At 37.8% G+C, this 26600-nt stretch overlaps 1 protein-coding gene across 3 annotated transcripts in view; it reads right to left on the bottom strand.

Annotated features, from left to right (window-relative positions):
- MGST1 (microsomal glutathione S-transferase 1) overlaps window positions 1-26600 on the bottom strand; it is a 413587-nt gene that overhangs the window by 306811 nt on the left and 80176 nt on the right. The window contains exons 3-4 of one of the 3 annotated variants that reach the window (XM_059935388.1): window positions 14757-14862; window positions 12625-12721 (exon numbers count right to left, since the gene is read on the bottom strand). Coding sequence is in view for 1 of the 3 variants with exons in the window: in XM_059935386.1 (XP_059791369.1) it covers window positions 14757-14773 (17 nt within the window). In the remaining 2 variants the exon portion in view is untranslated. Of the gene's footprint in view, window positions 1-12624; window positions 12722-14741; window positions 14863-26600 lie in introns of all 3 variants that reach the window. The other 2 variants (XM_059935387.1, XM_059935386.1) reach the window with 2 other exon arrangements.

The following is a 26600-nucleotide window of genomic DNA, read 5'->3' as shown; positions in this document are numbered from 1 at the left end:
AACACTGGAATTTTTCATACAGGACTTTCCTAAGAAGCCAAGCAAAATGAAAATAAAAAGAAAATACTGAAAATGTAGAAGTTCAAAGACAGACAAGTTTTACAAGATAGAGATATCTTATCTTAAAATAACTAAAGTCTAGTCACAAAAGGCTTGGAACAATTTAAGGCCTCACAAGCTCTACATTTTTCCTTCTATTCTGAGTGACCTCATCCTATTGCTTTATTTTCCAACTTCACTTGTATCCCCTTTCCTTCCCAGACAAGCATGGAATTAGAAGTAAGAGTAGTAGTAGCTAACTTTTGCCAATAACTTACTAAGGGCCAGGCATTTTTGGAGTACTTTTACTTGTATTTGCTCATGTCATCCTCACAACAGCTCTATGGCATAAGTAGTATTATTATTGCCATTTTAGCGATGAGGAAACAGAGGCACTTAGAGATTAAGTAACTCTCTCAAAGTCACACAGCTAATAACTGGCAGAACCAAAAGTCAACCTTAGGCTGGTCCCAGAGTCCATGCTCTTGGGCCCACTACCCTCCAAACTATGTGTGGTCCACAGTCCTAAGTGGACAATGGGTAGTAGTTATCTAATGGTGAGAAAAGGTCTTCATACATTTCCAAGGATGTACGGCTGTGGCAGGCAATACTACAGACACCTGGCCAACTTCATTTCCTCTTTGTCCCCTTTTCCCCTTCAGTTTCTCTGCCTCTTATCACCTCTCTTCCCCTAAAAAGAAAGTAAAGCTTTCCTTCCTCACAGCATCCTGACTAGTCTCCAGTGAATTCAAATGATTCAGGTATCATTTACCATTGGTTCTCAAAGTCTGGCCCAAGAACCATCTGAGGATGAATCACCAATAGTACTTATTAAAATGGCAGATTCTTGGGTCCTACCATAGATCCACTGAATTGAAATCTCAATTAACATGAAAATTGTGTTAGAGCACAAGACTGTGCTCTAAGCAAGCTCCTTAGAGGATTCTATTCTGATACACACAAAGGCTGAGCTCCATTTAGACTCTTGTGATTGGTTAGCTCAGCTAGTTAGAGCTAATTACACTGCAGTTCAATTCTCAGAAGAGCCAACTTTGCTTGGCAGTTTTACTCCTACCCTTTCCTTATTTATTTAGTGTTCTTCCAAAGTACAAACAGCTAGACAACATGGGCACGTGGGGAAACAGTCTGGATAGATAAAGTCAAGCTTATTATCAAAACTGGAAAACTAATTTCAAGGGCATTATTTTGATTCAAATTGAGCATTTTTTTTTTTCAATTGGCATTTCTGGAATGAGTAAAAATACCTAACTTATAATGAAGACAGTATTAGTTTCCATAAAAGGAAAACATCAGTGATACCCCAATTCTTGCTTAACTCATATCTGCGTCTTAGGTCCAGAGATCTTAAAGATAACACAACCTGTAATTTGCTGCGTGCAGCATCTTGCATGGTCCCAATGTGGGGGAATTTATTTTTACAAAATATGGCTTTCAGTGGGCTAGCTGAGGCCAATTGACAGGAGTTGTGCCTTGGCCATGGACCCTGATTAGATGACTTCTTCATCGACACAACTCCTGAACCATCAAAACTCTCAGCAGTTTAGAATCACTCTCAACCAAGACAAAGCTCATAAAAGCCTTTGAATCTCAGTCATTCACATCAGTGTCTCTGAACTAAATCCAATGACAGAAATACTACCTGATTTTTTTCTAAACTACAAAGGGGAAAGGTTGGGGCAGGGAGGGATAAATTAGGAGTTTGGGATTAACATATACACACTGTTATATATAAAATAGATAATCAACAAGGACCTTCTGTATAGCACAGGGAACTCTACTCAATATTCTGTAATAACCTATATGTGAAAAGACTCTGAAAAAGAATAGATACATGTATATGTATAACTGAATCACTTTGCTGTACACCTGAAACTAACACAACATTGTAAACCAACTATACCCCAATATAAAATAAAAATTAAATTTAAAAAATAAAATAAAAATGACTTCTTTACATATTAAAAAAATAAAATAATACTAAAAATAAAATAAAATAAAATAAACTACATAGAAACATTGGTGCTATTGTAGAGAATACATAACCAAAAAAAGGGGTCGGCTTCCTCCTTTGAGAAACACTACTTGCCTGGTATCAGTGCTTGGAAGTGCGCATGCGCCCTCTCCCAGTAGCTAAGCACCAGTATCGTTTTCCCAGCAGGAACGGTGTGCTGGGACTGCTCTTTAGTTACATGCAAGTTTTATTGTTTTCCCTAAGCGAAAATAAAATAGTCTTGTGGTAGAATGGAATTAGAGAAACGAGACTTCATTTGGGAGTTTGATGGAACCTGTTCAGGGAGGAGAATTCTCAGTTTTTCATATTCTCTGAATGTTTCAGACAGAGGTTCTAGAATCAAAGACGTAACTCCTATGGCACTTTGTCCTCCATTTGATTTCTACACAGCCATGGGGCTGATGGTGCAAAGTCACTTTTCCTCAACTTTGTACAGCATTCTGTGCTTCAGCTTCTCATAAGTAAAGAAACCCATTTCATTCGCACTCCCCTTCCCTCTATAAAATCCTAAGAATTAATTAAGTATCTGTAGCACTTTTCTTTTAAGAGGGCTCCACTTTCCAAGGCTTTTTTTTTTTAGGTGAAGCTTTCAGGAGCTGTGCCTGGTTCTCCGTCCCTGACAATTGCAAAGGGAGAGCTGATGTGGTTAAATAAATTTTCATGAACTCTGAGTAGACAATAAAATATATTGTAAGTAATACTAAATCCTTCTATTTTCCATTTTAACTAGACCAAAGATCTCTAGAAGATTTACAATCTTTTTTAACTTTTAATTGCCTTCCAAATTCCTAATATATTTGACATGTATTCTCTACCCACTGTGTCCTCAGCTCTTTCAAATATATAAAATACCACTTAAGCTTCTCAACAAATCTGAGGACAGGACTATTACACTCATCTTACAAACAAGAGCCTGAGGTTTAGAAAAACAAACCATATGTGTCCAATGTCACAGAGAAAGTAAGTAATAGAAATATGATTCAAATTCAGGTCTCCTAACTCTCAGTTTAATGTCAGGCCAGTTGTCCTACAGCTATTACCTGGTTTGGTACAACTGCTGAGAATAAATGAGTGATCAAAATTCAGAGCTTCTACCTTGTTAAAGAATCCCATATACTTTACATTCTTCACCCCATTGAGGAAGGTCTTCACGTGTTTTGCAAGGTTGCCACGCTCCTATATTCTCACCCTTCCCAACACATACTTGTTTCGCCTGCAGGAATTATAATAGCCGTATCCTCAGACTTATTTCCTTTTTGGAGCTTTATAGAAAAACTAGTCATTGGAGAGTATTACAGAAGTAAATATGCAATGACACAGAGTGACATGACCCCAAGAATTCCTTCCACTGACCTCAGTCTCTAAGTCACCCATTTCTAGTCCATCCTGCTGTTGCCAGGGGCAAGTGATACTGTTAAGCACACCAGAACTCTTGCAGGATCTTTCTAAAGGTTCTCTGCAAAATGCATTGTTTTTATAACTGCCAGTTAAGTGATGCCTCAGCTGCATTTGAGGAAGAGTGGGGACATCCAGTGGCCACGCTGGTTGTTAACAACTGAATTATCACTACAATGATATCTTATGATTTGATATACACTCGTTAACTGCAAAAGCTCTTAAAAGATTTCTGTTTTCAACAATTTTAAATTACTGCAAAAGGGATATTTGGTAGCCTGAAAACTTGTATTTAGAGTTCAATTGGCAAGTGCATCTCCCCAAATAATCTTATTTTCGGATACCTGGGTCATAGTTTACTGCTCAGAATTATCTACCACATCAAACCAAAGTACATGATGACATTAACTCTCCCCCAAAATATCTGAACATAATAGACACTTTGACTTGGTCCATTTACATGGATGACTCCGTCTGGCCTCAGGGTGTGCATAGTACATGAATATTGAACGGAGTCTTCCTTCCAGTACAAAGGAAATAAAAAGTTTGAGGGATCAAGAGGTCTCATCGACCAGTTAGTGCAATTTTGAAATTGAAATCTTTCAGTGAGGAAAGAACATAGGTGTCTTTTAACCTCCCTAGAATAATATTACTGAAAGTCGTTGGTATTGTTCTGGTGTGAGATGAAAGTTTGGCCAATAAAAAAAAAAATATGATATTGTTCTCCTAGAATGCATTTTAATTACTATGCTTTTTTTTTTTCTTCTTCCCATCACATGTCTAATTTTAAAACCATTTAAAATTCAACATTCAGGGACTTCCCTGGTAGTGCAGTGGTTAAGAATCTGCCTGCCAATGCAGGGAACACGGGTTCGAGCCCTGGTCCGGGAAGATCCCACATGCCTCAGAGCAACTAAGCCTGTGCGCCACAACTACTGAGCCTGCGCTCTAGAGCCCGCAAGCCACAACTACTGAAGCCCACGTGCCTAGAGCCCGTGCTCCGCAACAAGAGAAGCCACCGCAATGAGAAGCCCGCGCACCACAACGAAGAGTAGCCCCTGCTCGCCGCAACTAGAGAAAGCCTGTGCACAGCAAGGAAGACCCAACGCAGTCAAAATTTTTTAAAAAATGTTTTTTTTAAATCTGTTCTCCTTAAAAAACAAAAAAAGAACTAAACATTCATATTCTTATCTGAATAGGACAGCTAAAGGTAGAGGACAAGATAAGCAGATCAAGGATAAGGGAATTCCTAGCATGGAATATTTGGAACATAGATTGTTCTATTTGCTCTGTGAATTGCTCCACTCAGGAGCAGCCAGACTCAAACAAGTTGTGAGTAGATGCACCTAGCTTTGAGGCTTTATCAGACTTGGTCCATTCTCTTGCTTTCCACAACACTCATTGCAGGTCTCGACACACTTGCCCTGTAGACCATTCTCCAACCTTCCTTACTGAACCTTTCCATCAACCATCAAAACTTAACCATGGAGAGGAGCTTCAAGATGGCGGAAGAGGAAGAAGTGGAGATCAACTTCCTCCCCACAAATACATCATAAATACATCTACATGTGGAACAACTCCTACAGAACACCTACTGAATGCTGGCAGAAAAACTCAGACCTCCCAAAGGGAAACAAACTCCCCCACATACCTGGGTAGGGCAAAAGAAAAAAGAAAAAACAGAGACAAAAGAAAAGGGACGGGACCTGCACCAATGGGCGGGAGCTGTGAGGGAGGAAAGGTTTCCACACACTAGGAAGCCCCTTCGCGGGCGGAGACTGTGGGTGGCAGAGGGGGGAAGCTTCGGAGCCACGGAGAAGAGCACAGCCACAGGGGTGCGGAGGGCAAAGCGGAGAGATTCCCGCAAGGAGGATCGGCGCCGAGCAGCGCTGACCAGCCCGAGAGGCTTGTCTGCTCCCCCGCCGGGGTGGGCGGGGCTGGGAGCTGAGGCTCGGGCTTCGGAGGTCGGATCGCAGGGAGAGGACTGGGGTTGGCGGCATGAACACAGCCTGAAGGGGGCTAGTGCATCACGGCTAGCTGGGAGGGAGTCCGGGGAAAAGTCTGGAGCTGCCGAAGAGGCAAGAGACCATTATTTCGGGGTGCGCGAGGAGAGGGGATTCAGAGCACCACCTAAACGAGCTCCAGAGACGGGCATGAGATGCTAAGGCCGCTGCTACAGCTGCCAAGAAGCCTGTGTGCGAGCACAGGTCACTCTCCACACCGCCCCTCCCAGGAGCCGGTGCAGCCCGCCACTGCCAGGGTCCCGTGATCCAGGGACAACTTCCCCGGGAGAACGCACGGCGCGCCTCAGGCTGCTGCAACGTCACGCCGGCCTCTGCCGCCGCAGGCTCGCCCCGCATCCATACCCCTCCCTCCCCCCGGCCTGAGTGAGCCAGAGCCCCGGAATCAGCTGCTTCTTTAACCCTGTCCTGTCTGAGCGAAGAACAGACACCCTCAGGCGACCTACACGCAGAGGTGGGACCAAATCCAAAGCTGAACCCCAGGAGCTGGGAGAACAAAGAAGAGAAAGGGAAATCTCGGGCTTCCCTGGTGGCGCAGTGGTTGAGAATCTGCCTGCCAATGCAGGGGACACGGGTTCTAGCCCTGGTTTGGGAAGATCCCACATGCCGCGGAACAACTGGGCCCGTGGCCACAACTACTGAGCCTACACGTCTGGAGCCTGTGCTCCGCAACAAGAGAGGCTGCTATAGTGAGAGGCCTGCGCACCGCGATGAAGAGTGGACCCCGCTCACCACAACTAGAGAAAGCCCTCGCACAGAAATGAAGACCCAACACAGCCAAAATTAAATAAATAACTTTAAAAAAGAAAGGGAAATCTCTCCCAGCAGCCTCAGGAGCAGCGGATTAAATCTCCACAATCAACTTGATGTACCCTGCATCTGTGGAATACCTGAATAGACAACGAATCATCCCAAATTGAGGCGGTGGACTTTGGGAGCAACGATATATATATATTTCTCCTTTTTCTCTTTTTGTGAGTGTGTATGTGTATGCTTCTCTGTATGATTTTGTCTGTACAGCTTTGCTTTTACCATTTGTCCTAGGGTTCTGTCTGTTTTTGTTTTTTTTAATATAGTTTTTAGCACTTGTTATCACTGGTGGATTTGTTTTTTGGTTTGGTTGCTCTCTTCTTTCTTTCTTTCTTTTTATTACTTTTTAAATTTTTAAAAATCTTTAATAATTATTTTTTATTTTAATAACTTTATTCTATTTTTTCCTTCTTTCCTTTTTTCTCCCTTTTATTCGGACCCGTGTGGATGACAGGGTCTTGGTGCTCCAGCCGGGCGTCAGGCCTGTGCCTCTGAGGTGGGAGAGACAAGTTTAGGACATTGGTCCACCAGAGACCTCCCACCTCCAAGTAATATCAAACAGCAAAAATTACCCAGAGATCTCCATCTCAATGCCAAGACCAAGTTCCACTCAATGACCAGCAAGCTACAGTGCTGGAAACCCTATGCCAAACAACTAGCAAGACAGGAACACAACCCCACCCATTAGCACAGAGGCTGCCTAAAATCATAATAAGGTCACAGACACCCCCAAACACACCACCGGACTCGGACCTGCCCACCAGAAAGACAAGATCCAGCCTCATCCACCAGAACACAGGCACTAGTCCCCTCCACCAGGAAGCCTACACAACCCACTGGACTAACCTTAGCCACTGGGGGCAGACACCAAAAACAATGGAAACTACGGACCTGCAGCCTGCGAAAAGGAGACCCCATACACAGTAAGTTAAGCAAAATGAGAAGACAGAGAAACACACAGCAGATGAAGAAGCAAGGTAAAAACCCACCAGACCAAACAAATGAAGAGGAAATAGGCAGTCTACCTTAAAAAGAATTCAGAATAATGATAGTAAAGATGATCCAAAATCTTGGAAATACAATGGAGAAAATACAAGAAACGTTTAATAAGGACACAGAAGAACTAAAGAGCAAACAAACAATGATGAACAACACAGTTAATGAAATTAAAAATTCTCTAGAAGGAATCAATAGAATAACTGAGGCAGAAGAACAGATAAGTGACCTGGAAGATAAAATAGTGGAAATAACTACCGCAGAGCAGAATAAAGAAAAAAGAATGAAAAGAATTGAGGACAGTCTCAGAGACCTCTGGGACAACATTAAACGCACCAACATTCGAATTATAGGGGTCCCAGAAGAAGAAGAGAAAAAGAAATGGACTGAGAAACTATTTGAAGAGATTATAGTTGAAAACTTCCCTAATATGGGAAAGGAAATAGTTAATCAAGTCGAGGAAGTGCAGCGAATCCCATACAGGATAAATCCAAGGAGAAACACGCCAAGACACATATTAATCAAACTATCAAAAAGTAAATACAAAGAAAAAATATTAAAAGCAGCAAGGGAAAACAACAAATAACATACAAGGGAATCCCCATAAGGTTAACAGCTGATCTTTCAGCAGAAATTCTGCAAGCCAGAAGGGAGTGGCAGGACATATTTAAAGTGATGAAAGGGAAAAACCTACAACCAAGATTACTCTACCCAGCAAGGATCTCATTCAGATTCAACGGAGAAATTAAAATCTTTACAGACAAGCAAAAGCTAAGAGAATTCAGCACCACCAAACCAGCTTTACAACAAATGCTAAAAGAACTTCTCTAGGCAGGAAACACAAGAGAAGGAAAAGACCTACAATAACAAACCCAAAACAATTAAGAAAATGGTAATAGGAACATACATATTGATAATTACCTTAAATGTAAATGGATTAAACGCTCCAACCAAAAGGCATACACTGGCTGAATGGATACAAAAACAAGACCCGTATATATGCTGTCTAGAAGAGACCCACCTCAGACCTAGGGACACATACAGACTGAAAGTGAGGGGATGGAAAAAGATATTCCATGCAAATGGAAATCAAAAGAAAGCTGGAGTAGCAATTCTCACATCAGACAAAATAGACTTTAAAACAAAGACTATTAAAAGAGACAAAGAAGGACACTAAATAATGATCAAGGGATCAATCCAAAAGAAGGTATAACAATTGTAAATATTTATGCACCCAATGCAGGAGCACCTCAATGCATAAGGCAAATGGTCACAGCCATAAAAGGGGAAATCGACAGTAACACAATCATAGCAGGGGACTTTAATACCCCACTTTCACCAATGGACAGATCATCCAAAATGAAAATAAATAAGGAAACGATAGCAAAGATCAGTAAAGCTAAAAGCTGGTTCTTTGAGAAGATAAACAAATTGATAAACCATTAGCCAGACTCGTCAAGAAAAAAAGGGAGAAGACTGAAATCAACAGAATTAGAAATGAAAAAGGAGAAGTAACAACTGACACTGCAGAAATACAAAGGATCATGAGAGATTACTACAAGCAAGTATATGCCAATAAAATGGACAACCTGGAAGAAATGGACAAATTCTTAGAAAAGCACAACCTTCTGAGACTGAACCAGAAAAAAATAGAAAATATAAACAGACCAATCACAAGCACTGAAATTGAGACCTTGATTAAAAATCTTCCAACAAACCGAAGCCCAGGACCACATGGCTTCACAGGCGAATTCTATCAAACATTTAGAGAAGAGCTAACACCTCTCCTTCTCAAACTCTTCCAAAATATAGCAGAGGGAGGAACACTCTCAAACTCATTCTACGAGGCCACCATCACCCTGATACCAAAACCAGACAAAGATGTCACAAAGAAAGAAAACTACAGGCCAATATCACTGATGAACATAGATGCAAAAATCCTTAACAAAATACTAGCAAACAGAATCCAACAGCACATTAAAAAGATCATATACCATGATCAAGTGGGGTTTATCCCAGGATTGCAAGGATTCTTCAAGGTACACAAATCAATCAATATGATACACCATATTAACAAATTGAAGGAGAAAAAACCATACGATCATCTCAATAGATGCAGAAAAAGCTTTTGACAAAATTCAACACCGATTTATGATAAAAACCCTCCAGAAAGTAGGCATAGAGGGATCTTACCTCAACATAATAAAGGCCATATATGACAAACCCACAGCCAACATCATCCTCAATGGTGAAAAACTGAAACCATTTCCTCTAAGATCAGGAACAAGACAAGGTTGCCCACTCTCACCACTATTATTCAACATAGATTTGGAAGTTTTAGCCACAGCAATCAGAGAAGAAAATGAAATTAAAGGAATCCAAATCGGAAAAGAAGAAGTAAAGCGGTCACTGTTTGCAGATGACATGATACATACATAGAAAATCCTAAAGATACTACCAGAAAAGTACTAGGACTAATCAATGAATTTGGTAAAGTAGCAGGATACAAAATTAATGCACAGAAATCTCTTGCATTCCTATAAACTAATGATGAAAAATCTGAAAGAGAAATTAAGGAAACACTTCCCTTTACCATGGCAACAAAAAGAATAAAATACCTAGGAATAAACCTACCTAAGGAGACAAAAGACCTGTATGCAGAAAACTATAAGACACTGATGAAAGAAATTAAAGATGATACAAACAGATGGAGAGATATACCATGTTCTTGGATTGGAAGAATCAACATTGGGAAAATGACTATACTACCCAAAGCCATCTACAGAGTCAATGCAATCCCTATCAAACTACCACTGGCATTTTTCACAGAACTAGAACAAAAAATTTCACAATTTCTATGGAAACACAAAAGACCCCGAATAGCCAAAGCAATCTTGAGAAAGAAAAAAGGAGGTGGAGGAATCAGGCTCCCAGACTTCAGACTATACTACAAAGCTACAGTAATCAAGACAGTATGGTACTGGCACAAAAACAGAAATATAGATCAATGGAACAGGATAGAAAGCCCAGAGATAAACCCACGCACATATGGTCACCTTATTTTTGATAAAGGAGGCAAGAATATACAATGGAGAAAAGACAGCCTCTTCAATAAGTGGTGCTGGGAAAACTGGACAGCTACATGGAAAAGAATGAAATTAGAACACTCCCTAACACCATACACAAAAATAAACTCAAAATGGATTAAAGACCTAAATATAAGTCCAGACACTATCAAACTCTTAGAGGAAAACATAGGGAGAACACTCTATGACATAAACCACAAGAAGATCCTTTTTGACCCACCTCCTAGACAAATGGAAATAAAAACAAAAATAAACAAATGGGACCTAATGAAACTTAAAAGCTTTTGCACAGCAAAGGAAACCATAAACAAGACGAAAAGACAACCCTCAGAATGGGAGAAAATATTTGCAGACACACAGATCAGACACATAGATCAATAGAACAGAATAGAGAGCCCAGAAATGAACCCACACTTGTACGGGCAGTTAGTCTATGACAAAGAAGGCAAGAATAAACAATGGGGAAAACAGAGCTTCTTCAATAAATGGTGTTGAAAAACTGGACAGCTACATGGAAAAGAATCAAACTGGATTACTCTCTCACACCATGCACAAAAATAAAATGAAAATGGTTTAAAGAATTAAATGTAAGACCTGAAACCATAAAACTTCTAGAAGAAAACATAGACAATAGCTTTTTGACGTTGGTCTTGTTAATATTTTTTTGGATATTGTTCCTTAGGCAAGGGAAACAAAAGCAAAAAAAAAAAAAACTTAACCATGGTACACAATCACAGGACCCTGCTCCCAGGGAGATGTTCCTAATCAAAAAGGAAATTGATGAACCTTTAGAAATTTAAGAGTAAAGGTCAGATGCTGGTTGGCAGTGTTACTGCTCCAAACGAATTTTCTCCTAATAGAAGACAATGCCTTATCACATAAAAATAACTGGCAATATTGGAATTTCAGGCAGGTGTGTGACTGTCCATCTCAGAGTTTTATAGATCTTACCATGTAGACTCTCAGCTATAGATAAAGTCAATCCTTATTCTTAACCATTAAAAGTAATCAGAAGAAATGAAGACCTACATTCTCCTCATAAATCTCTAGATTTTGGCTTGACAACCAAAAACCATACATTGCATACACTGCACCTAATCCTGTTGTAATTCACATTCACCTTGAATAAAAAGCTCGTGTAGACATTTCATCCCTTAACGATTCTTCTAGAATATATTTCCTTTGTGAGGTTCATCGCTGTGTTGCAGTAACTCAGTGTTATACTGCAGGATTGTTTTGTAAAGACTGAGGACCAAGAGACCAGCGTTCCATCTCCAACTTTCCTACTCATTAACCATCTGACTCCACATCAGCAAGTGTACATTTCATGCTCAGCTTTCTCATCTGTAAAAATGAGTAAATTAGATGATCTCTAAGGTCTATCATTATAAAATATTCTCTCATCCCATTTCCTTGTTTGGAATTAATTTGTCCAGTATTATAACTATACAAAAGTCACCTGAGTAATATTCTGGTGTACATATATACCACATCTTCTTTATCCATTCATCTGTCGGTAGACATTTAGGTTGCTTCCATGTCTTGGCTATTGTAAATTGTGCTGCACTGAATATTAGGGTGCATGTATCTTTTCAAATTATACTTTTCTTCAGAGATGTGGTACATATATATGTAGATATAGATATAGATATAGATATAGACACATAATGGAATATTACTCAGTCATAAAATGAATGAAATAATGCCATTTGCAGCAACATGGATGGACCTAGAGATTATCATACTAAGTGAAGTAAGGCAGATAAAGACAAATATCATATGATATCGCTTATATGTGGAATCTAAAAAAAATGATACAAATGAACTTATTTACAAAACAGAAATAGACCCACAGACATAGAAAACAAACTTATGGTTACCAAAGGGGAAAGGGGTGAAGAGGAATAAATTAGGAGTTTGGGATTAACATAAACACACTACTATATATAAAATAGATAACCAACAAGGACCTACTGTATAGCACAGGGAACTCTACTCCATATTTTGTAATAACCTATAAGGGAAAAGAATCTGAAAAAGAATATATATGTGTATATAACTGAGTCACTTTGCTGTACACTAGAAACTAGCACAACGTTGTAAATCAACTATACTTCAATTTAAAAAAAAAGTTTTTAAGTCATCTGACATCATAAGGTCTTTGGAGAAGATGCTCTCCTTCTAAAAGAAAGAACCACACAAGTTCACTACCAGAAAGACCTTCTGTACTGAGGAAATTACATACCAACATTTAGGGCAGATGACGTGTGGCTCAGAAATGTCTCATGGTGTATCCTCCTCTAAACGCCCAAAGTACTTTATTATTATACCTCCTGTCTTCCCTGAGATACAGAAAAAAAGGAGAACAAAATAAGAACCCAGGAATCCTGCATCCTCACTGTCTGCTCTAAACAATAATTATAATGATTTCTGAAGAAAGCAGAGAAAACTGAGCAGTAGTACTGCTCACACCATGGTTCTCAACAGTTTGCCATAATATGCATTTGAAGATCTTTCTTCTTTCTTTCCTGCCAACGCAGGAATAGGAGGCAGAACAGCAATGAGGATATCACAGGAATTTGCTTTCTGTGTCTTAAGAAGAGCCATTCCATTTCTTGCCTGAAGTTTAACTTGATTATGCATTCATTAAAGACGAGGGATGGCGATGATTAAACAAAAACATCTTTAAAATGCAGAGTTCATTTCAGCCCATTTGGTTTTGTTACACACAAATTGGATTTGCATTGTATCCTGCACAGCAGGAACTCCACTTGAAATCAAAGACAGATGCTTTTATGGGATTAAAAAGAAAAACTAGGAGGCGGGGGAGAGGGTGAGAGATTGAGATACTTTGCATTTCGGTAATAATGCCTCCAAAATGAAAGAGCGATCATATTGCTGCTTTATCCATATAAGTGTTTGGGCTATAATTAAAAGGAAACAAGAACCCCCATCATAACTTGAATCATTGTCAAAGAAGAACATTTAATTTGCAGGGGGAAAAATGATTTTTCCCATAAATGTCTAATAATACCTTAGCATATTTGAAATTTAATCATAAGTGCCTTAGAATTAAACCATTTGAATTATTACTGAAACATTTCAAGTGGTAACATTAAATGCTTTGTTTGAAATTAGTCATTAATTCAAAAGTCTTCTCTAGCGCTGCTGTGAGAGTTTAACTCCTTATCTGTAAACAGAAGTCCCTGGTTCTCACACTATATAATTACTCTTCATACCTCTGCAACACTCACATGACTGGCTATTTACACTGGTACCTTTGGTTAAATTACTCTGGACAATATTTAATAATTGATGTATCTACTGTTCTAAATTTTTATATATTTATCAGCTTATTGGACTTTTGTTGGGAACAATGTCTAAGTAAAGAAAGGCAGAACTGACAGAGCCCCTGTGTAGCTCACCTTTCTATTACTTCCAAGACGTTTTTGTACAGTGAATATGGTGAATCTCTAACGTCTTGCAGAGTGTCTGATTCTGTATCAGGGTGATATTAGCATTTCTTGTCTATTTGATGATTGTATCTTGTGGAAGATAGATTGCACTAATGGCCCCAATTACTGGTCTTCCTGGTCTATACTCTCTGCAATGTTGCAGATCTTCCCATGAAGAGGTGGGATCTATTTACCCCACCTTCTGAGTCTGGGCTGGGCTTGTGATTTGCTTTGGTCACTAGGGTTTGGTGAAAAGGATGATGTGTCAGTTCTAAGCCGAGGCTCTGGAGGCCTCGCATATTCAGTTCCTTCTCTTGAACCCCTGATTCTGCAATTAGAACAAGGCTAGCCTGATGAAAAATGAGAGACATGTCACCCCATAAATCCTGCCAACATCCCACCTACCCGCCATAAGCAGAGCTGCCTAGCCAAGATGAAGCTGACCACAAACAAGACCAGAACTGTGTGGCTGAATTAAGACCAAAAAACTCATTCATTTGGGGGATCTTCTGTTACACAGCAATAGAAAATGATACACATCTGCATCATTTAATTTGGACTTTGATGAGTAGGATTTCCAGTGCTTAGCATATGTCTACATCATAGTATGTGTTAGTATGTGTTTAATAAATATGTATTGATTCATAATTGGGTGGAGATTCATTTATCTATTTTAGTCTGTTGACCAATATGTTCTAATAAACTCGCATATAACTATGTCCTCCATACTTATGTAGAGTGCTTGGGGAAAAACAAAACAAAACAAAACAGAAAAATGCATTGTGCTCCATTCTTTTTCTCACTGAGAATATCACACATGAAAAGTGGATAAAGGACTTGTTGGAGAGAGAAGCCAGCCTCACCTGTAAGCATTTTAACTGGCTTGAAAATTCATGTGAAATCTTACCTAGATGAGGCTTACCATTTCAAAATCTTCATGGAATATAATTCCACAATGAAGGCTAGATGTCACTTTCCAATGAGCTGCAAACCTCTGAAGTGAAGGCTGTTTCCCACACGCTGAACCACTGAAACGTAGAATTGGAAGAAATTTTAGATATCATCTTGCCCAACCTCCCATTTCACACAGAAATCTCCACCTCAGTTCCCCAGAAAGGTAATAATTGTCATTAGTAGGTAACATTTAATGTACACTTACTAAGTGCTAGATCCTGTGCTAAGTACCATCTGTGTATTAGTTTGTCACAAAAATGTTATGAGGAAAGTACCATTCTCAAGTCGGAGAAAATGAGCTCAGAAAGCTTAAGCAATGTGTCCAGTGTCATGTAGGAAGCACATGGCAGAGATGGAATTCAAACTCTAGCGTCTGCTCTTTTAACTATGAAATGGTTCCTCACCATTAACAGTGAGAGCCATTCATTGGAGATGGAGCTACCTTGTGGTGATTTCTCCCCCTCCCCCAGAAATACTCCAGCAGAGGCAGAACAGCTGAAAACCCATATTTTACAATGGTTCAAGTTCAAATCTCCCACATTGTAACTTCCACCCATTGGCCGTGTTTCCAGCCTTGAGAGCTGGAAAGAAAAATTCTTATTTTCTCTTTTACTGACAGATTTTCAAATATTTGACCCTTCTCTTTTCATTCATTCCTTATCTAACACAGTTTTCATGTTCTTCACTCACAGTCAGCCCTCCTAATGAAATCTCTACAGCCCGTACTCCCTGCCTTGCCATGTCAGCGCAGAGACTAGTCATCTTACAGCCTAAGACGGCATCTGGTTTTTACGTTGTGGTTGGTTGGTATGTGGTTGATGGATCAGAAGATTTTAAGTAGAAAAATCAGCTCTAAAAACTTGCAGTGAACATTGAATTTCGTACTACAAATATTTTTTCTATAAACCATCCTATAAATATGTCATATATTTTTTGTTCTTTACCTAAGTTTAAGGCCACAGTCCTTGGGAAAGGCACATGAGTCAAGTCCATTGCCAGATTCAAAACAATTTCACTGGTAGCCTATCCCAAATGTACAGAGCCCAGAAGATGATACAAATCCATTACTTAATTTTTCTGGCTGGGTTACTTTCCAGTTCATTTGGAGTTTGCCTCAGAGAGGTGTCCAGCATTGCCTCTCACTGTTGGTTCACTACCGAGTTTCCACTTCATTTTGATGGTTCGTTTGTTCCTGATGTCATGGTACCCATGTTCTTAGTATGAATATGGCACCAGTGCCCACAGTAAAGGATGTCTTCCAGATTCTTCAAAATGAAGCATCTAAAAGAACAGCAAAACTTTCTCTTGCAAATTTTTCTCTTGCAATATTTACCAACTCTCACTGAAGAACTTAAATATATGCTAACAAAATATCTTCTTCATTTGTGTGTAGGTTTTTTTTTCTTGTTATTGTTGTTGCTGTTGTTTTGGGTTTTTTTATTTTTAATCAAATCTTTGTCTATAAGCTGCTGGCACTCTATAATGATCATAGCTTACATTCCTGTATTTCATTCATTTGTATTTCATTTTATATTTTGTATTTCATTCTTATATGCACACAACCTTAGGCTACTAATGATCTCTCAGATTATCCCAATACATTTTTAAGTTTGTATTTTTAAAAGATGGCATGTAAGTCCCTCTTGAATTTCAGACAGTCTGACCAACATTTAACTGATGAGTCCACACTCCCATATATTTCTACCATTGCCCTGATTTTCAATAAGACTCAGAGTCTCCTGATGACAACAGTAAGAGTAGATTAAATATACAATTTATTTATTCTTTTTGTTACTATATGCAAGACACTTGCTAAGTACTATATATATATTATCATATATATATTATATATATATATATAATATCACATGTATGTATACATTGTGTGCATATGTGTGTATAAGTTTTTTTCCTTACAGGAATTACAGGTGACAGGATTTTTTTAAAGTCAGTTATATTGAGGTACAATTTTAAACAATAATATGAATTCATTTTAAGCATAAAGTTTGATGAGTTTTGTTAGATGAATATATGACGTGACCACCATGTAAACCAAAATACAGAACATTTCAAACTGTTCTCTTTCATCTCTTTTGGGTCAAGCTCTCTCTTTCCTCACCCAGGCAACCACGGATCTGATTTGTCACAATGGATTCTTTTTACCTGTTTTAGAATTTCACTTAAATGGAATGATACAGTGTATACTTTTTTGTGTCTGATTTCTTTTTCCCAGCATTATATTTTGAGATTCATCAGTGTTGCTATATCAATTCATTCAGTTTTATTGCTGAGTAATATCCCATTTTATGGCTAAAACACAATTTACTTATCCATTCACCAGTGGATAGATATTTGAGTTGTTTCCAGTTTGGGGCTGTTATTTAAAAAGCTGCTATGAGCATTTGTATACATACCTTACTGTGGACATTACGTTTTCATTTCTCTTGGATGTATACTTAGGAGTAGAATTGTTAGGTATGAGTGTATATTTAATTTTATAAGAAACTGTCAAACTGTTTCCCAAAGTGATTGTACTATTTTATATGCTCTCAAGCAAAACATGAGGTTTTTTTTTTTTTTCCATTGATCCACTTCTTCACCAACACTAAGTATTGTCAGTCTTTTTCATTTTAACCATTCTAGTGGGTGTGAAGTTGTATTGGTTTTGGTTTTGACTTGAATTTCCCTAACAACTAATACTGTTCAGCATCTTTTCATGTGTTTACTGGACATTATACATCTTCTTTTTTAAAGTATATGTTCAAATCTCTTGCTCATTTTGGAGGGTTGTTTGCCTCTTAGTGAATTGTAGGAGTAATTGATCCATTCTGGATTCCAGTTCTTTGTTAGATATTGCAATTATTTTCCTCAGTTTTTTACTTTCCTTTTCATTTACTCAATGGTGTCTTTGGAAGAGCAGAAGCTTTTAATTTGATGCAGTCTAATGTATCAACTATTTCTTGTATGCTTTTTGTGTCCTAAGGAATCTTTGTCTACACCAATGTTAAAAAGTTTTTTTTTCTATGTTTTCTTCTACATGTTTTATACTTTCATTACTTGTCTTTAGATCTATGATCCATCTCCAGTTTATGTTAATGTATATTGTGAAGTAGGGGTAGAGATTCTTTTTTATCCATACATATAGCTGATTTTTTAAAAAAATTAATTTAAAAATTCAATTCCTCATTGAATTATCCTGGCACCTTTGTGAAAAATCAATTGAACACTCTTCCGTTCCATTGATCTCTATGTCTATCATTATGCCAATATCATGCTGTATTTACTACTATGATTTTATAGTAGGTCTTGAAATCAGATAGTGTAAGTTTTCCATCTTTTCCATCATCAACATCTTTTCTCTTTTCCAAAACTGTTTTTGTCTATCCAGCTCCTTTGCATCTCCTTAGAAATTTTGGGATCAGCTCATCATTTTATATATAAATCACACTCACACTAAGAATTTTATTGGCTTTAGATTGATTCTGTATGGAATATATATTGATGTTTATCAATTTGTGAAGAATTACTCTTAACTATATTAAATCTTCCAATCTATGAATATGATATAACTCTGATTAATTAGGTCATTTTTAATTTCTCTTATCAGTCTTTTTTAAAAAAAATTTCACCATACAGGTCTTGCACATATTTTAGCCTATTTTGTCTAAGTATTTCAGGAGTTACTAATAGCATTTTCCAAATGAGAGAATAAGATGATCAGAGAGTATGTAGTTTATCCAGAGCTAGCAAGTGGCTGAGCCAAGATCTGAATCCAGAAGTGACTGAATTCAAAAATTAACCACTAGCCAGCAATCCTCAGACCAACGATAGGCAGAGGGAGTCCAATCAACCAGGAAGATTTTTCAACTCTTACATGCTCCATGAGACATTCTGATATCTCATTGGCAAGAGGATGAGTGGGTCTGGATAGCCAGAAAAGCTCCCAAGATGTTTCTGTTATAGCCTGCTGGTTGAGGACTGCTGAGTAAGGGTTTTTTGCAGCCATCGGTCCCAGCTCAGTCAATTCCAGCTGGCCACCCTGTGAAGCCCTTGCTAGCCGGTTTCTAAAAAGATCTGGCCAGGAAAGAAAGAACCTGGTATGCAATGAGAGCCAGACAGATCTTACGCTACCCGAAGCAGCTTTATAAACAATAAAAATGGGTGTCTCTCTCATATTCTGGTCTCACCTAAGCTTCCATTCTATAAATAAGTAGACATGCAAATTAATTTTGAATACAAGTAATGTTTTAAAGTCCGACGTTTCTTTAATTTGTTTTTCTTCATTCATTCTACTTCAACTTATTATGTTTTCCCTTTTGTTTCTCCTTCCTTTACTAAGCTGAGTATTTTATTTTGAAATATTAATTTTGAAGAATGGAGAAGCAAGCAAGAAAAAAAAGTGATGATGCATTGCAGATTAGGTGTGCCATGTGCTATGTTTATAGAAGAGAGGATCATGGTCATGGACAAACAAGTCAGCTAGGAGCCATGCTTAGGAACTTCCCTGCCTAAAGAGGCTTGCCATGATGTGCTGGTTGTGGGATATATTAGGGAGATCTAGCCCAGTGGAAAAGAAATGGGCTCAGTAGTGAAACTGGTATATTTGTGTTAGAGATGGAAAGAATGGCTAACTATTTGAATGCAATAGCTTATTATTATAATATTAATAATTGCTAAAATTAATTTATCCAAACTACTAGGTACTCATACTGCTCTTTGAAAAGGGACAATAAGATCATGTTTACTGCTCTCAAGAAGTTTCCACTTCAGCCAAGACATGGAAGCAACATAAATGTCCATTGACAGAGGAATGGATAAAGAAGATGTGGTACATATATACAGCGGAATATATACAATAGAATACAGCCATAAAAAAGAATGAAATAATGGCATTTGCGGCAACATGGGTGGACCTAGAGATTATCATATTAAGTGAAGTAAGTCAGACAGAGAAAGACAAATATCATACAATATCGCTCACATGTGGAATCTAATTTTTTTAAAAGGATATAAATGAACTTATTTACAAGACAGAAACAGACTCACAGACATCAAAAAACAAACTTATGGTTACCAAAGGGGAAACATGGTGGGGAGGAATAAATTAGGAACTTGGGATTAACATACACACACTACTATAAAGTAGATAATCAAGAAGGACCTAATGTATAGCACAGGAAACTCTACTCAATATTCTGTAATAACCTATATGGGAAAAGAATCTGAAAAAGAATGAATGTATGTATATGTATAACTGAATCGCTGTGCTGTACACCTGAAACTAATAAAACATTGTAAATCAACTATCCTCCAATAAAATTAACTTAAAAAAAGAAGCTTCTACTTCATAAGGGAGAAAACATATGTATGTAAAAAATAATTCAAGGCATCCTGTAGCAAATGCTGTTCCCACAGTCCAAGATGTACTGCACCCTGACATCCTGGCATCCTGACATAAAGAAGCAGGCATCTCATATGAATTAGCAGGGGACCTGGATTTATAAGAGCCGACTCAATTTGCTTACAATATGGCACTTGATGCTTATAAGTCACTTATAAGCATGTATATGCTTCTATGAATGTATGCTTGTATCTGTAAAATAAAATGAGAATAAGTGCTTTACAAGCTTTTTATGATTGTTAATAGAAATAAGGTAGAATGCTCGGTAAACTGTCAACATATTGGTGGTAGTGGTGGTAGTAATAGTATCATAATTATGATCCCTGTCATCCAGCCTATGAACCCCACTTCAGTTCAATTAATTTTGTCTTCACATGTTGTTATCAACATCCATGATACCCTTTTATCTATAAACCCATCCAGTTCCTTAGCTCCCATTCAGTGGAGTTCCAAATATTGTCAGAATACCAAAACCAAAATTCAGATGTCTGTGTGATGACAGCTGGAACCATTCACTGACCTTGGAGCAAGCTTGCCTTGTTGCTAGTCAGACTTAGAACACTGTACCTTCAGTTACAACTCTTTAAGATCTGCGATACCCACAAGTCACAACACTTCCAGTGCCCTTTAGTCTGCTCACCTATACAGCCTTCTGTCTTGACCTCTGATTCTAATAGTTGATGTATTTCCCCCAGGGTACCTGGCATCCTGCCATGACCAGCATGCTTGATTTATCCATTCTGGAAAGGCTACACTGCTTTACTTCTGATAGAGTCACTTCCCCTTAAATGTTGCTCTTTAATGTAGAATACTGGAATCTTATTTGTAGTGACGACTAACATCTAAATAGCACAGCACTTTAGATTAGAAAGCAATTTCACATCCATCCTCATGAAAACCTTATAAGAGAGAGATGATTCTACCTGACAACGAGGAAACTGAGACTGAAAAAGGCTAAGTGAATTTTCCAGTATCATACTAGTATGTCCAAGCTTAAACTTAAAATCAGGTCTTCTAACTCCAGCACCAATGAGTTTATCATTTGCCACGTTGATCAAAACATGCACTGATTTATTCATTCAATGAACATTTCATGAGTAACTAAATGCTACAAATACCTTAGCCCTCAAAGATGTTCACAGTCTATGCGATGAAAAATCTTCCAACAAACAAAAGCCCAGGACCACATGGCTTCACAGGTGAACTCTATCAAACACTTAGAGAAGAGCTAACACCTATCCTTCTCAAACTCTTCCAAAATATAGCAGAGGGAGGAACACTCCCAAACTCATTCTATGAGGCCACCATCACCCTGATACCAAAACCAGACAAAGATGTCACAAAGAAAGAAAACTACAGGCCAATATCACTGATGAACATAGATGCAAAAATCCTCAACAAAATACTAGCAAAGAGAATCCAACAACACATTAAAAGGATCATACACCATGATCAAGTGGGGTTTATCCCAGGAAGGCAAGGATTCTTCAATGTACACAAATCAATCAATGTGATAAACCATATTAACAAATTAAAGGAGAAAAACCATATGATCATCTCAATAGACGAAGAAAAAGCTTTTGACAAAATTCAACACCCATTTATGATAAAAACCATCCAGAAAGTAGGCATAGAGGGAACTTACCTCAATATGATAAAGGCCATATATGACAAACCCGCAGCCAACATCATTCTCAATGGTGAAAAACTGAAACCATTTCCACTAAGATCAGGAACAAGACAAGGTTGCCCACTCTCACCACTATTATTCAACATAGATTTGGAAGTTTTAGCCACAGCAATCAGAGAAGAAAATGAAATAAAAGGAATCCAAATCGGAAAAGAAGAAGTAAAGTGATCACTGTTTGCAGATGACATGATACATACATAGAGAATCCTAAAGATGCTACCAGAAAAGTACTAGGACTAATCAATGAATTTGGTAAAGTTGCAGGATACAAAATTAATGCACAGAAATCTCTTGCATTCCTATACACTAATGATGAAAAATCTGAAAGAGAAATTAAGGAAACACTCCCATTTACCGTGGCAACAAAAAGAATAAAATACCTAGGAATAAACCTACCTAAGGAGACAAAAGACCTGTATGCAGAAAACTATAAGGCACTGATGAAGAAATTAAAGATGATGCAAACAGATGGAGAGATATACCATGTTCTTGGATTGGAAGAATCAACATTGGGAAAATGACTATACTACCCAAAGCCTTCTACAGATTCAGTGCAATCCCTATCAAACTACCACTGGCATTTTTCACAGAACTAGAACAAAAAATTTCACAATTTCTATGGAGACACAAAAGACCCCGAATAGCCAAAGCAATCTTGAGAAAAAGAACAGAGCTGGAGGAATCAGTCTCACAGATTTCAGACTATACTACAAAACTACAGTAATCAAGACAGTATGGTACTGGCACAAAAACAGAAATATAGATCAATGGAACAGGATAGAAAGCCCAGAGATAAACCCACGCACATATGGTCACCTTATTTTTGATAAAGGAGGCAAGAATATACAATGGAGAAAAGACAGCCTCTTCAATAACTGGTGCTGGGAAAACTGGACAGCTACATGTAAAAGAATGGAATTAGAACACTCCCTAACACCATACACAAAAATAAACTCAAAATGGATTAAAGACCTAAATATAAGTCCAGACACTACAAAATACTTAGAGGAAAACATAGGTAGAACAGTCTATGACATAAATCACAGCAAGATCCTTTTTGACCCACCTCCTAGACAAATGGAAATAAAAACAAAAATAAACAAATGGGACCTAATGAAACTTAAAAGCTTTTGCACAGCAAAGGAAACCATAAACAAGACAAAAAGACAACCCTCAGAATGGGAGAAAATATTTGCAAATGAAGTGAAGGACAAAGGATTAATCTCCAAAATTTAAAAGCAGCTCATGCAGCTCAATATCAAAAAAACAAACAACCCAATCCAAAAGTGGGCAGAAGACCTAAATAGACATTTCTCCATAGAAGATATACAGATTGCCAACAAACACATGAAAGGATGCTCAACATCACTAATCATTAGAGAAATGCAAATCAAAACTACAATGAGGTATCGCCTCAGACCTGTCAGAATGGCCATCCTCAAGAAATCTACAAACAATAAATGCTGGAGAGGGTGTGGAGAAAAGGGAACCCTCTTGCACTGTTGGTGGGAATGTAAATTGATACAGCCACTATGGAGAACAGTATGGAGGTTCCTTAAAAAACTAAAGACAGAACTACCATATGACCCAACAATCCCACTACTGGGCATATACCCTGAGAAAACCATAAATCAAAAAGAGTCATGTACTACAATGTTCACTGCAGTTCTATTTACAATAGCCAGGACATGGAAGCCACCTAAGTGTCCATCGACAGATGAATGGATAAAGAAGATGTGGCACATGTATACAATGGAGTATTACTCAGCCATAAAAAGAAATGAAATTGAGTATTTGTAGTGAGGTGGATGGACCTAGAGTCTGTCACACAGAGTGAAGTAAGTCAGAAAGAGAAAAACAAATACCGTATGCTAACACATATATAGGGAATCTTAAAAAAAAAAAAAAAAGTTCTGAAGAACCTAGGGGCAGGACAGGAATAAAGACACAGACGTATAGAATGGACTTGAGGACACGGGGAGGGGGAAGGGTAAGCTGGGACAAAGTGAGAGAGTGGCATGGACATATATACACTACCAAATGTAAAATAGATAGCTAGTGGGAAGCAGCCGCATAGCACAGGGAGATCAGCTCGGTGCTTTGTGACCACCTAGAGGGGTGGGACAGGGAGGGTGGGAGGGAGACACAAGAAGGTGGAGATATGGGGATATATGTATATGTATAGCTGATTCACTTTGTTATACAGCAGAAACTAACACACCATTGTAAAGCAATTATACTCCAATAAAGATGTTTAAAAAAAAAAAAAAAGATGTTCACAGTCTAGGTGGCATACAGTCCTGTAAACACAGGACCAATGTCTTTCTCTACCTGGAATTATCAACTCCTGACACAGCATCTGGCACAGAGCATATATACTGAATGAATGCATGGTATATGAATGAATATATTAAAAATTAAATTACTTTTTAAGCAAATGCTAACACAATGAGAAATTACTCTATAAAGCACAAAGTGCTGAATAAATTTTAAGCATTATCACTGTATTCAATTTTAGGTGGAATTTTAATTTCAATTAGAATGCCAGAGTGAGTTCTTAGATAATTGTAATAATGTCTTTTTTTTATCCTACTTAACATTACTTCCTTCAAATTCAATATACCATCAGAAGAAAGACTGTTTTAAGTCCCTACTTCAAGAGTTCTTTAAGCCTCTGACCTGATTGCCATCACTTCTGCAAATTCACCCACACCCTGATTCTGTCACCGCCAAAATTCCCATGTGGAAGGGGAGGAGCCGTCTCAGAGGACCTGGCACAAATCCTCCTAACAGCACTTATCACACTTTATTGTAATTATCTGTTGACATGTCTTTTTCCCCCTCAAATCAATGCCACTTGATAGTTCACCTACTAAAGGTTTTCAAGATCTCACAACAAAACTGTCAATTTTTTTAAGTAAAATATTCTCCTTTAAAAATTAAACCCAAATAAAGTTCCTCTATGTTTAGAAAATATTTAACAATGCTTCTACTGTTTGGTTCATTTTCCTTAATACATGCCTTTTCACAAATGCCTTAAATCGACATGTAAAATCCTAAAATGAATATTCAAATTTTAAAACACACCTAAGCTAATTTGAGAGGATAGTTTTGAATTAGAAGGTCCTCTGCTTCGGTTTATGGTAATAATGCCCAGGCTAATACATTTCATTATAAAAGGTCAGTCTACTCAGTTATTACTGAATTATTAACTAAAAATAGTTCCGTGCGGCTAAGAATTCCATGAGACACTTTCACACAAGTCATGAACCTGGTGCCGATTTTTTATATAAGATAAATTTAAAGTAGCTTCCTTTAGTTTAAGAAAAATATTTAAAGATTGGGTAAAATCACTGTTTTAATAACAGATGGTCATTACTTCAAATTCATTTTTCTATGTGTTAAATTTGCTTATCATTTTATGTGATATTTGTGTACATGTTCAGAGACTGCAAATTTTATTAGGATCTGATCACTACCAATTCCTCAGAGAAAGAGAAGTGCAGTATTTTGGAAGCTCAGTATCTGAAATAGTTGGAATAATTCCTGCAGTGATCTGTTACTGAGACCCTTGGAAGGCCAAGATTTTTTGGCTTTACATAGTTATGTCACAAGCAGATGTTTAGAGTTTATGCTGTATACCAGCACCACCAGACACTAGATTTACTTCAGACTTATGAGAGGGACAAGACCAGAAACAATATTTGACTCTGAGAATTAAGCTAAGTAAGAGTAGGTAGTTAATCTTAAGTAAAACTGGGAACAAAATATTATATAAATGGGATAGTAGGTGACATTCACTCTTTAATTATGTACTATCTATGTGCTGTTTCTTCATGCAACTTCTAAAGCTCATCCCTTCAATTTATTATTCCCCCCAATTTTTTTTTCGAAAAAGAATTCCAGGGTATGATCATCAGAAAGTTAATTTTAAGGGTAAAAACAATCGTAGAAGTAAAGGGTTCACAAACAAGGTAAAGGCAAAAATGTAGAGAAGAAATATTCTGTCAAAAGAACTCCAGCCACATTGGGGTAGCTTAGTGACAGAGGTTACTCCCGGTAGCCGACTGTCAAAGGCAGAGTTGCTGGAAAATGACTGACGCATTTCATCAAAGCTTCTACTCAGCTGCTTCTGCCAACTGTCGCTGGTAAATGACTTAATCTTTGCTAAACTTTCAGGCAGGAAACGCGGAGTAGTTGAAATGCACCCACATATAGACCTGAAACTCTAATGAGATCATTTGACATTCTGATTGATACAAAATCTACATTGTGTTTTGAGTTGCCTGCCATCATTAATATGGTGGATCCCAGTTTGAAAAGTTCAAAAGTGATAGTTATTTTACAATACATCCCAGCTGTAACTGAGAACAAAGAAATGTGGATGTGAATGAGTTAATTGCCAGTTATTTGTTACAAGGTAAATTTTTTAATCACATTTCATACTTTTTATATTTTTTCCTTAGGGAAAGTAATTGGTTAGGAGGACAGAGAGACATAAATATTTTATGTAATCTCCTGAAAATAGTCATGTGGGTTCTTTCATGAATATGTGTTTATATGCCTTAGGTTGAGGGAATTTATGCAAAAATGTTGAAATGCAACATAATACCAATTGCAACATCTATCTGCCTATGTCAGTTGTGGGTCAGCCTCTGCCACCCTTAGACACCCATAACTTTCTTACTTAGATTTCGGATTGGTTTGTATGTTACGGTAAA

The sequence above is a fragment of the Balaenoptera ricei genome, chromosome 10, assembly GCF_028023285.1.
Source record: "Balaenoptera ricei isolate mBalRic1 chromosome 10, mBalRic1.hap2, whole genome shotgun sequence".
Classification (NCBI taxonomy): domain Eukaryota; kingdom Metazoa; phylum Chordata; class Mammalia; order Artiodactyla; family Balaenopteridae; genus Balaenoptera; species Balaenoptera ricei.
This window is presented reverse-complemented; position numbering and strand designations above follow the sequence as displayed.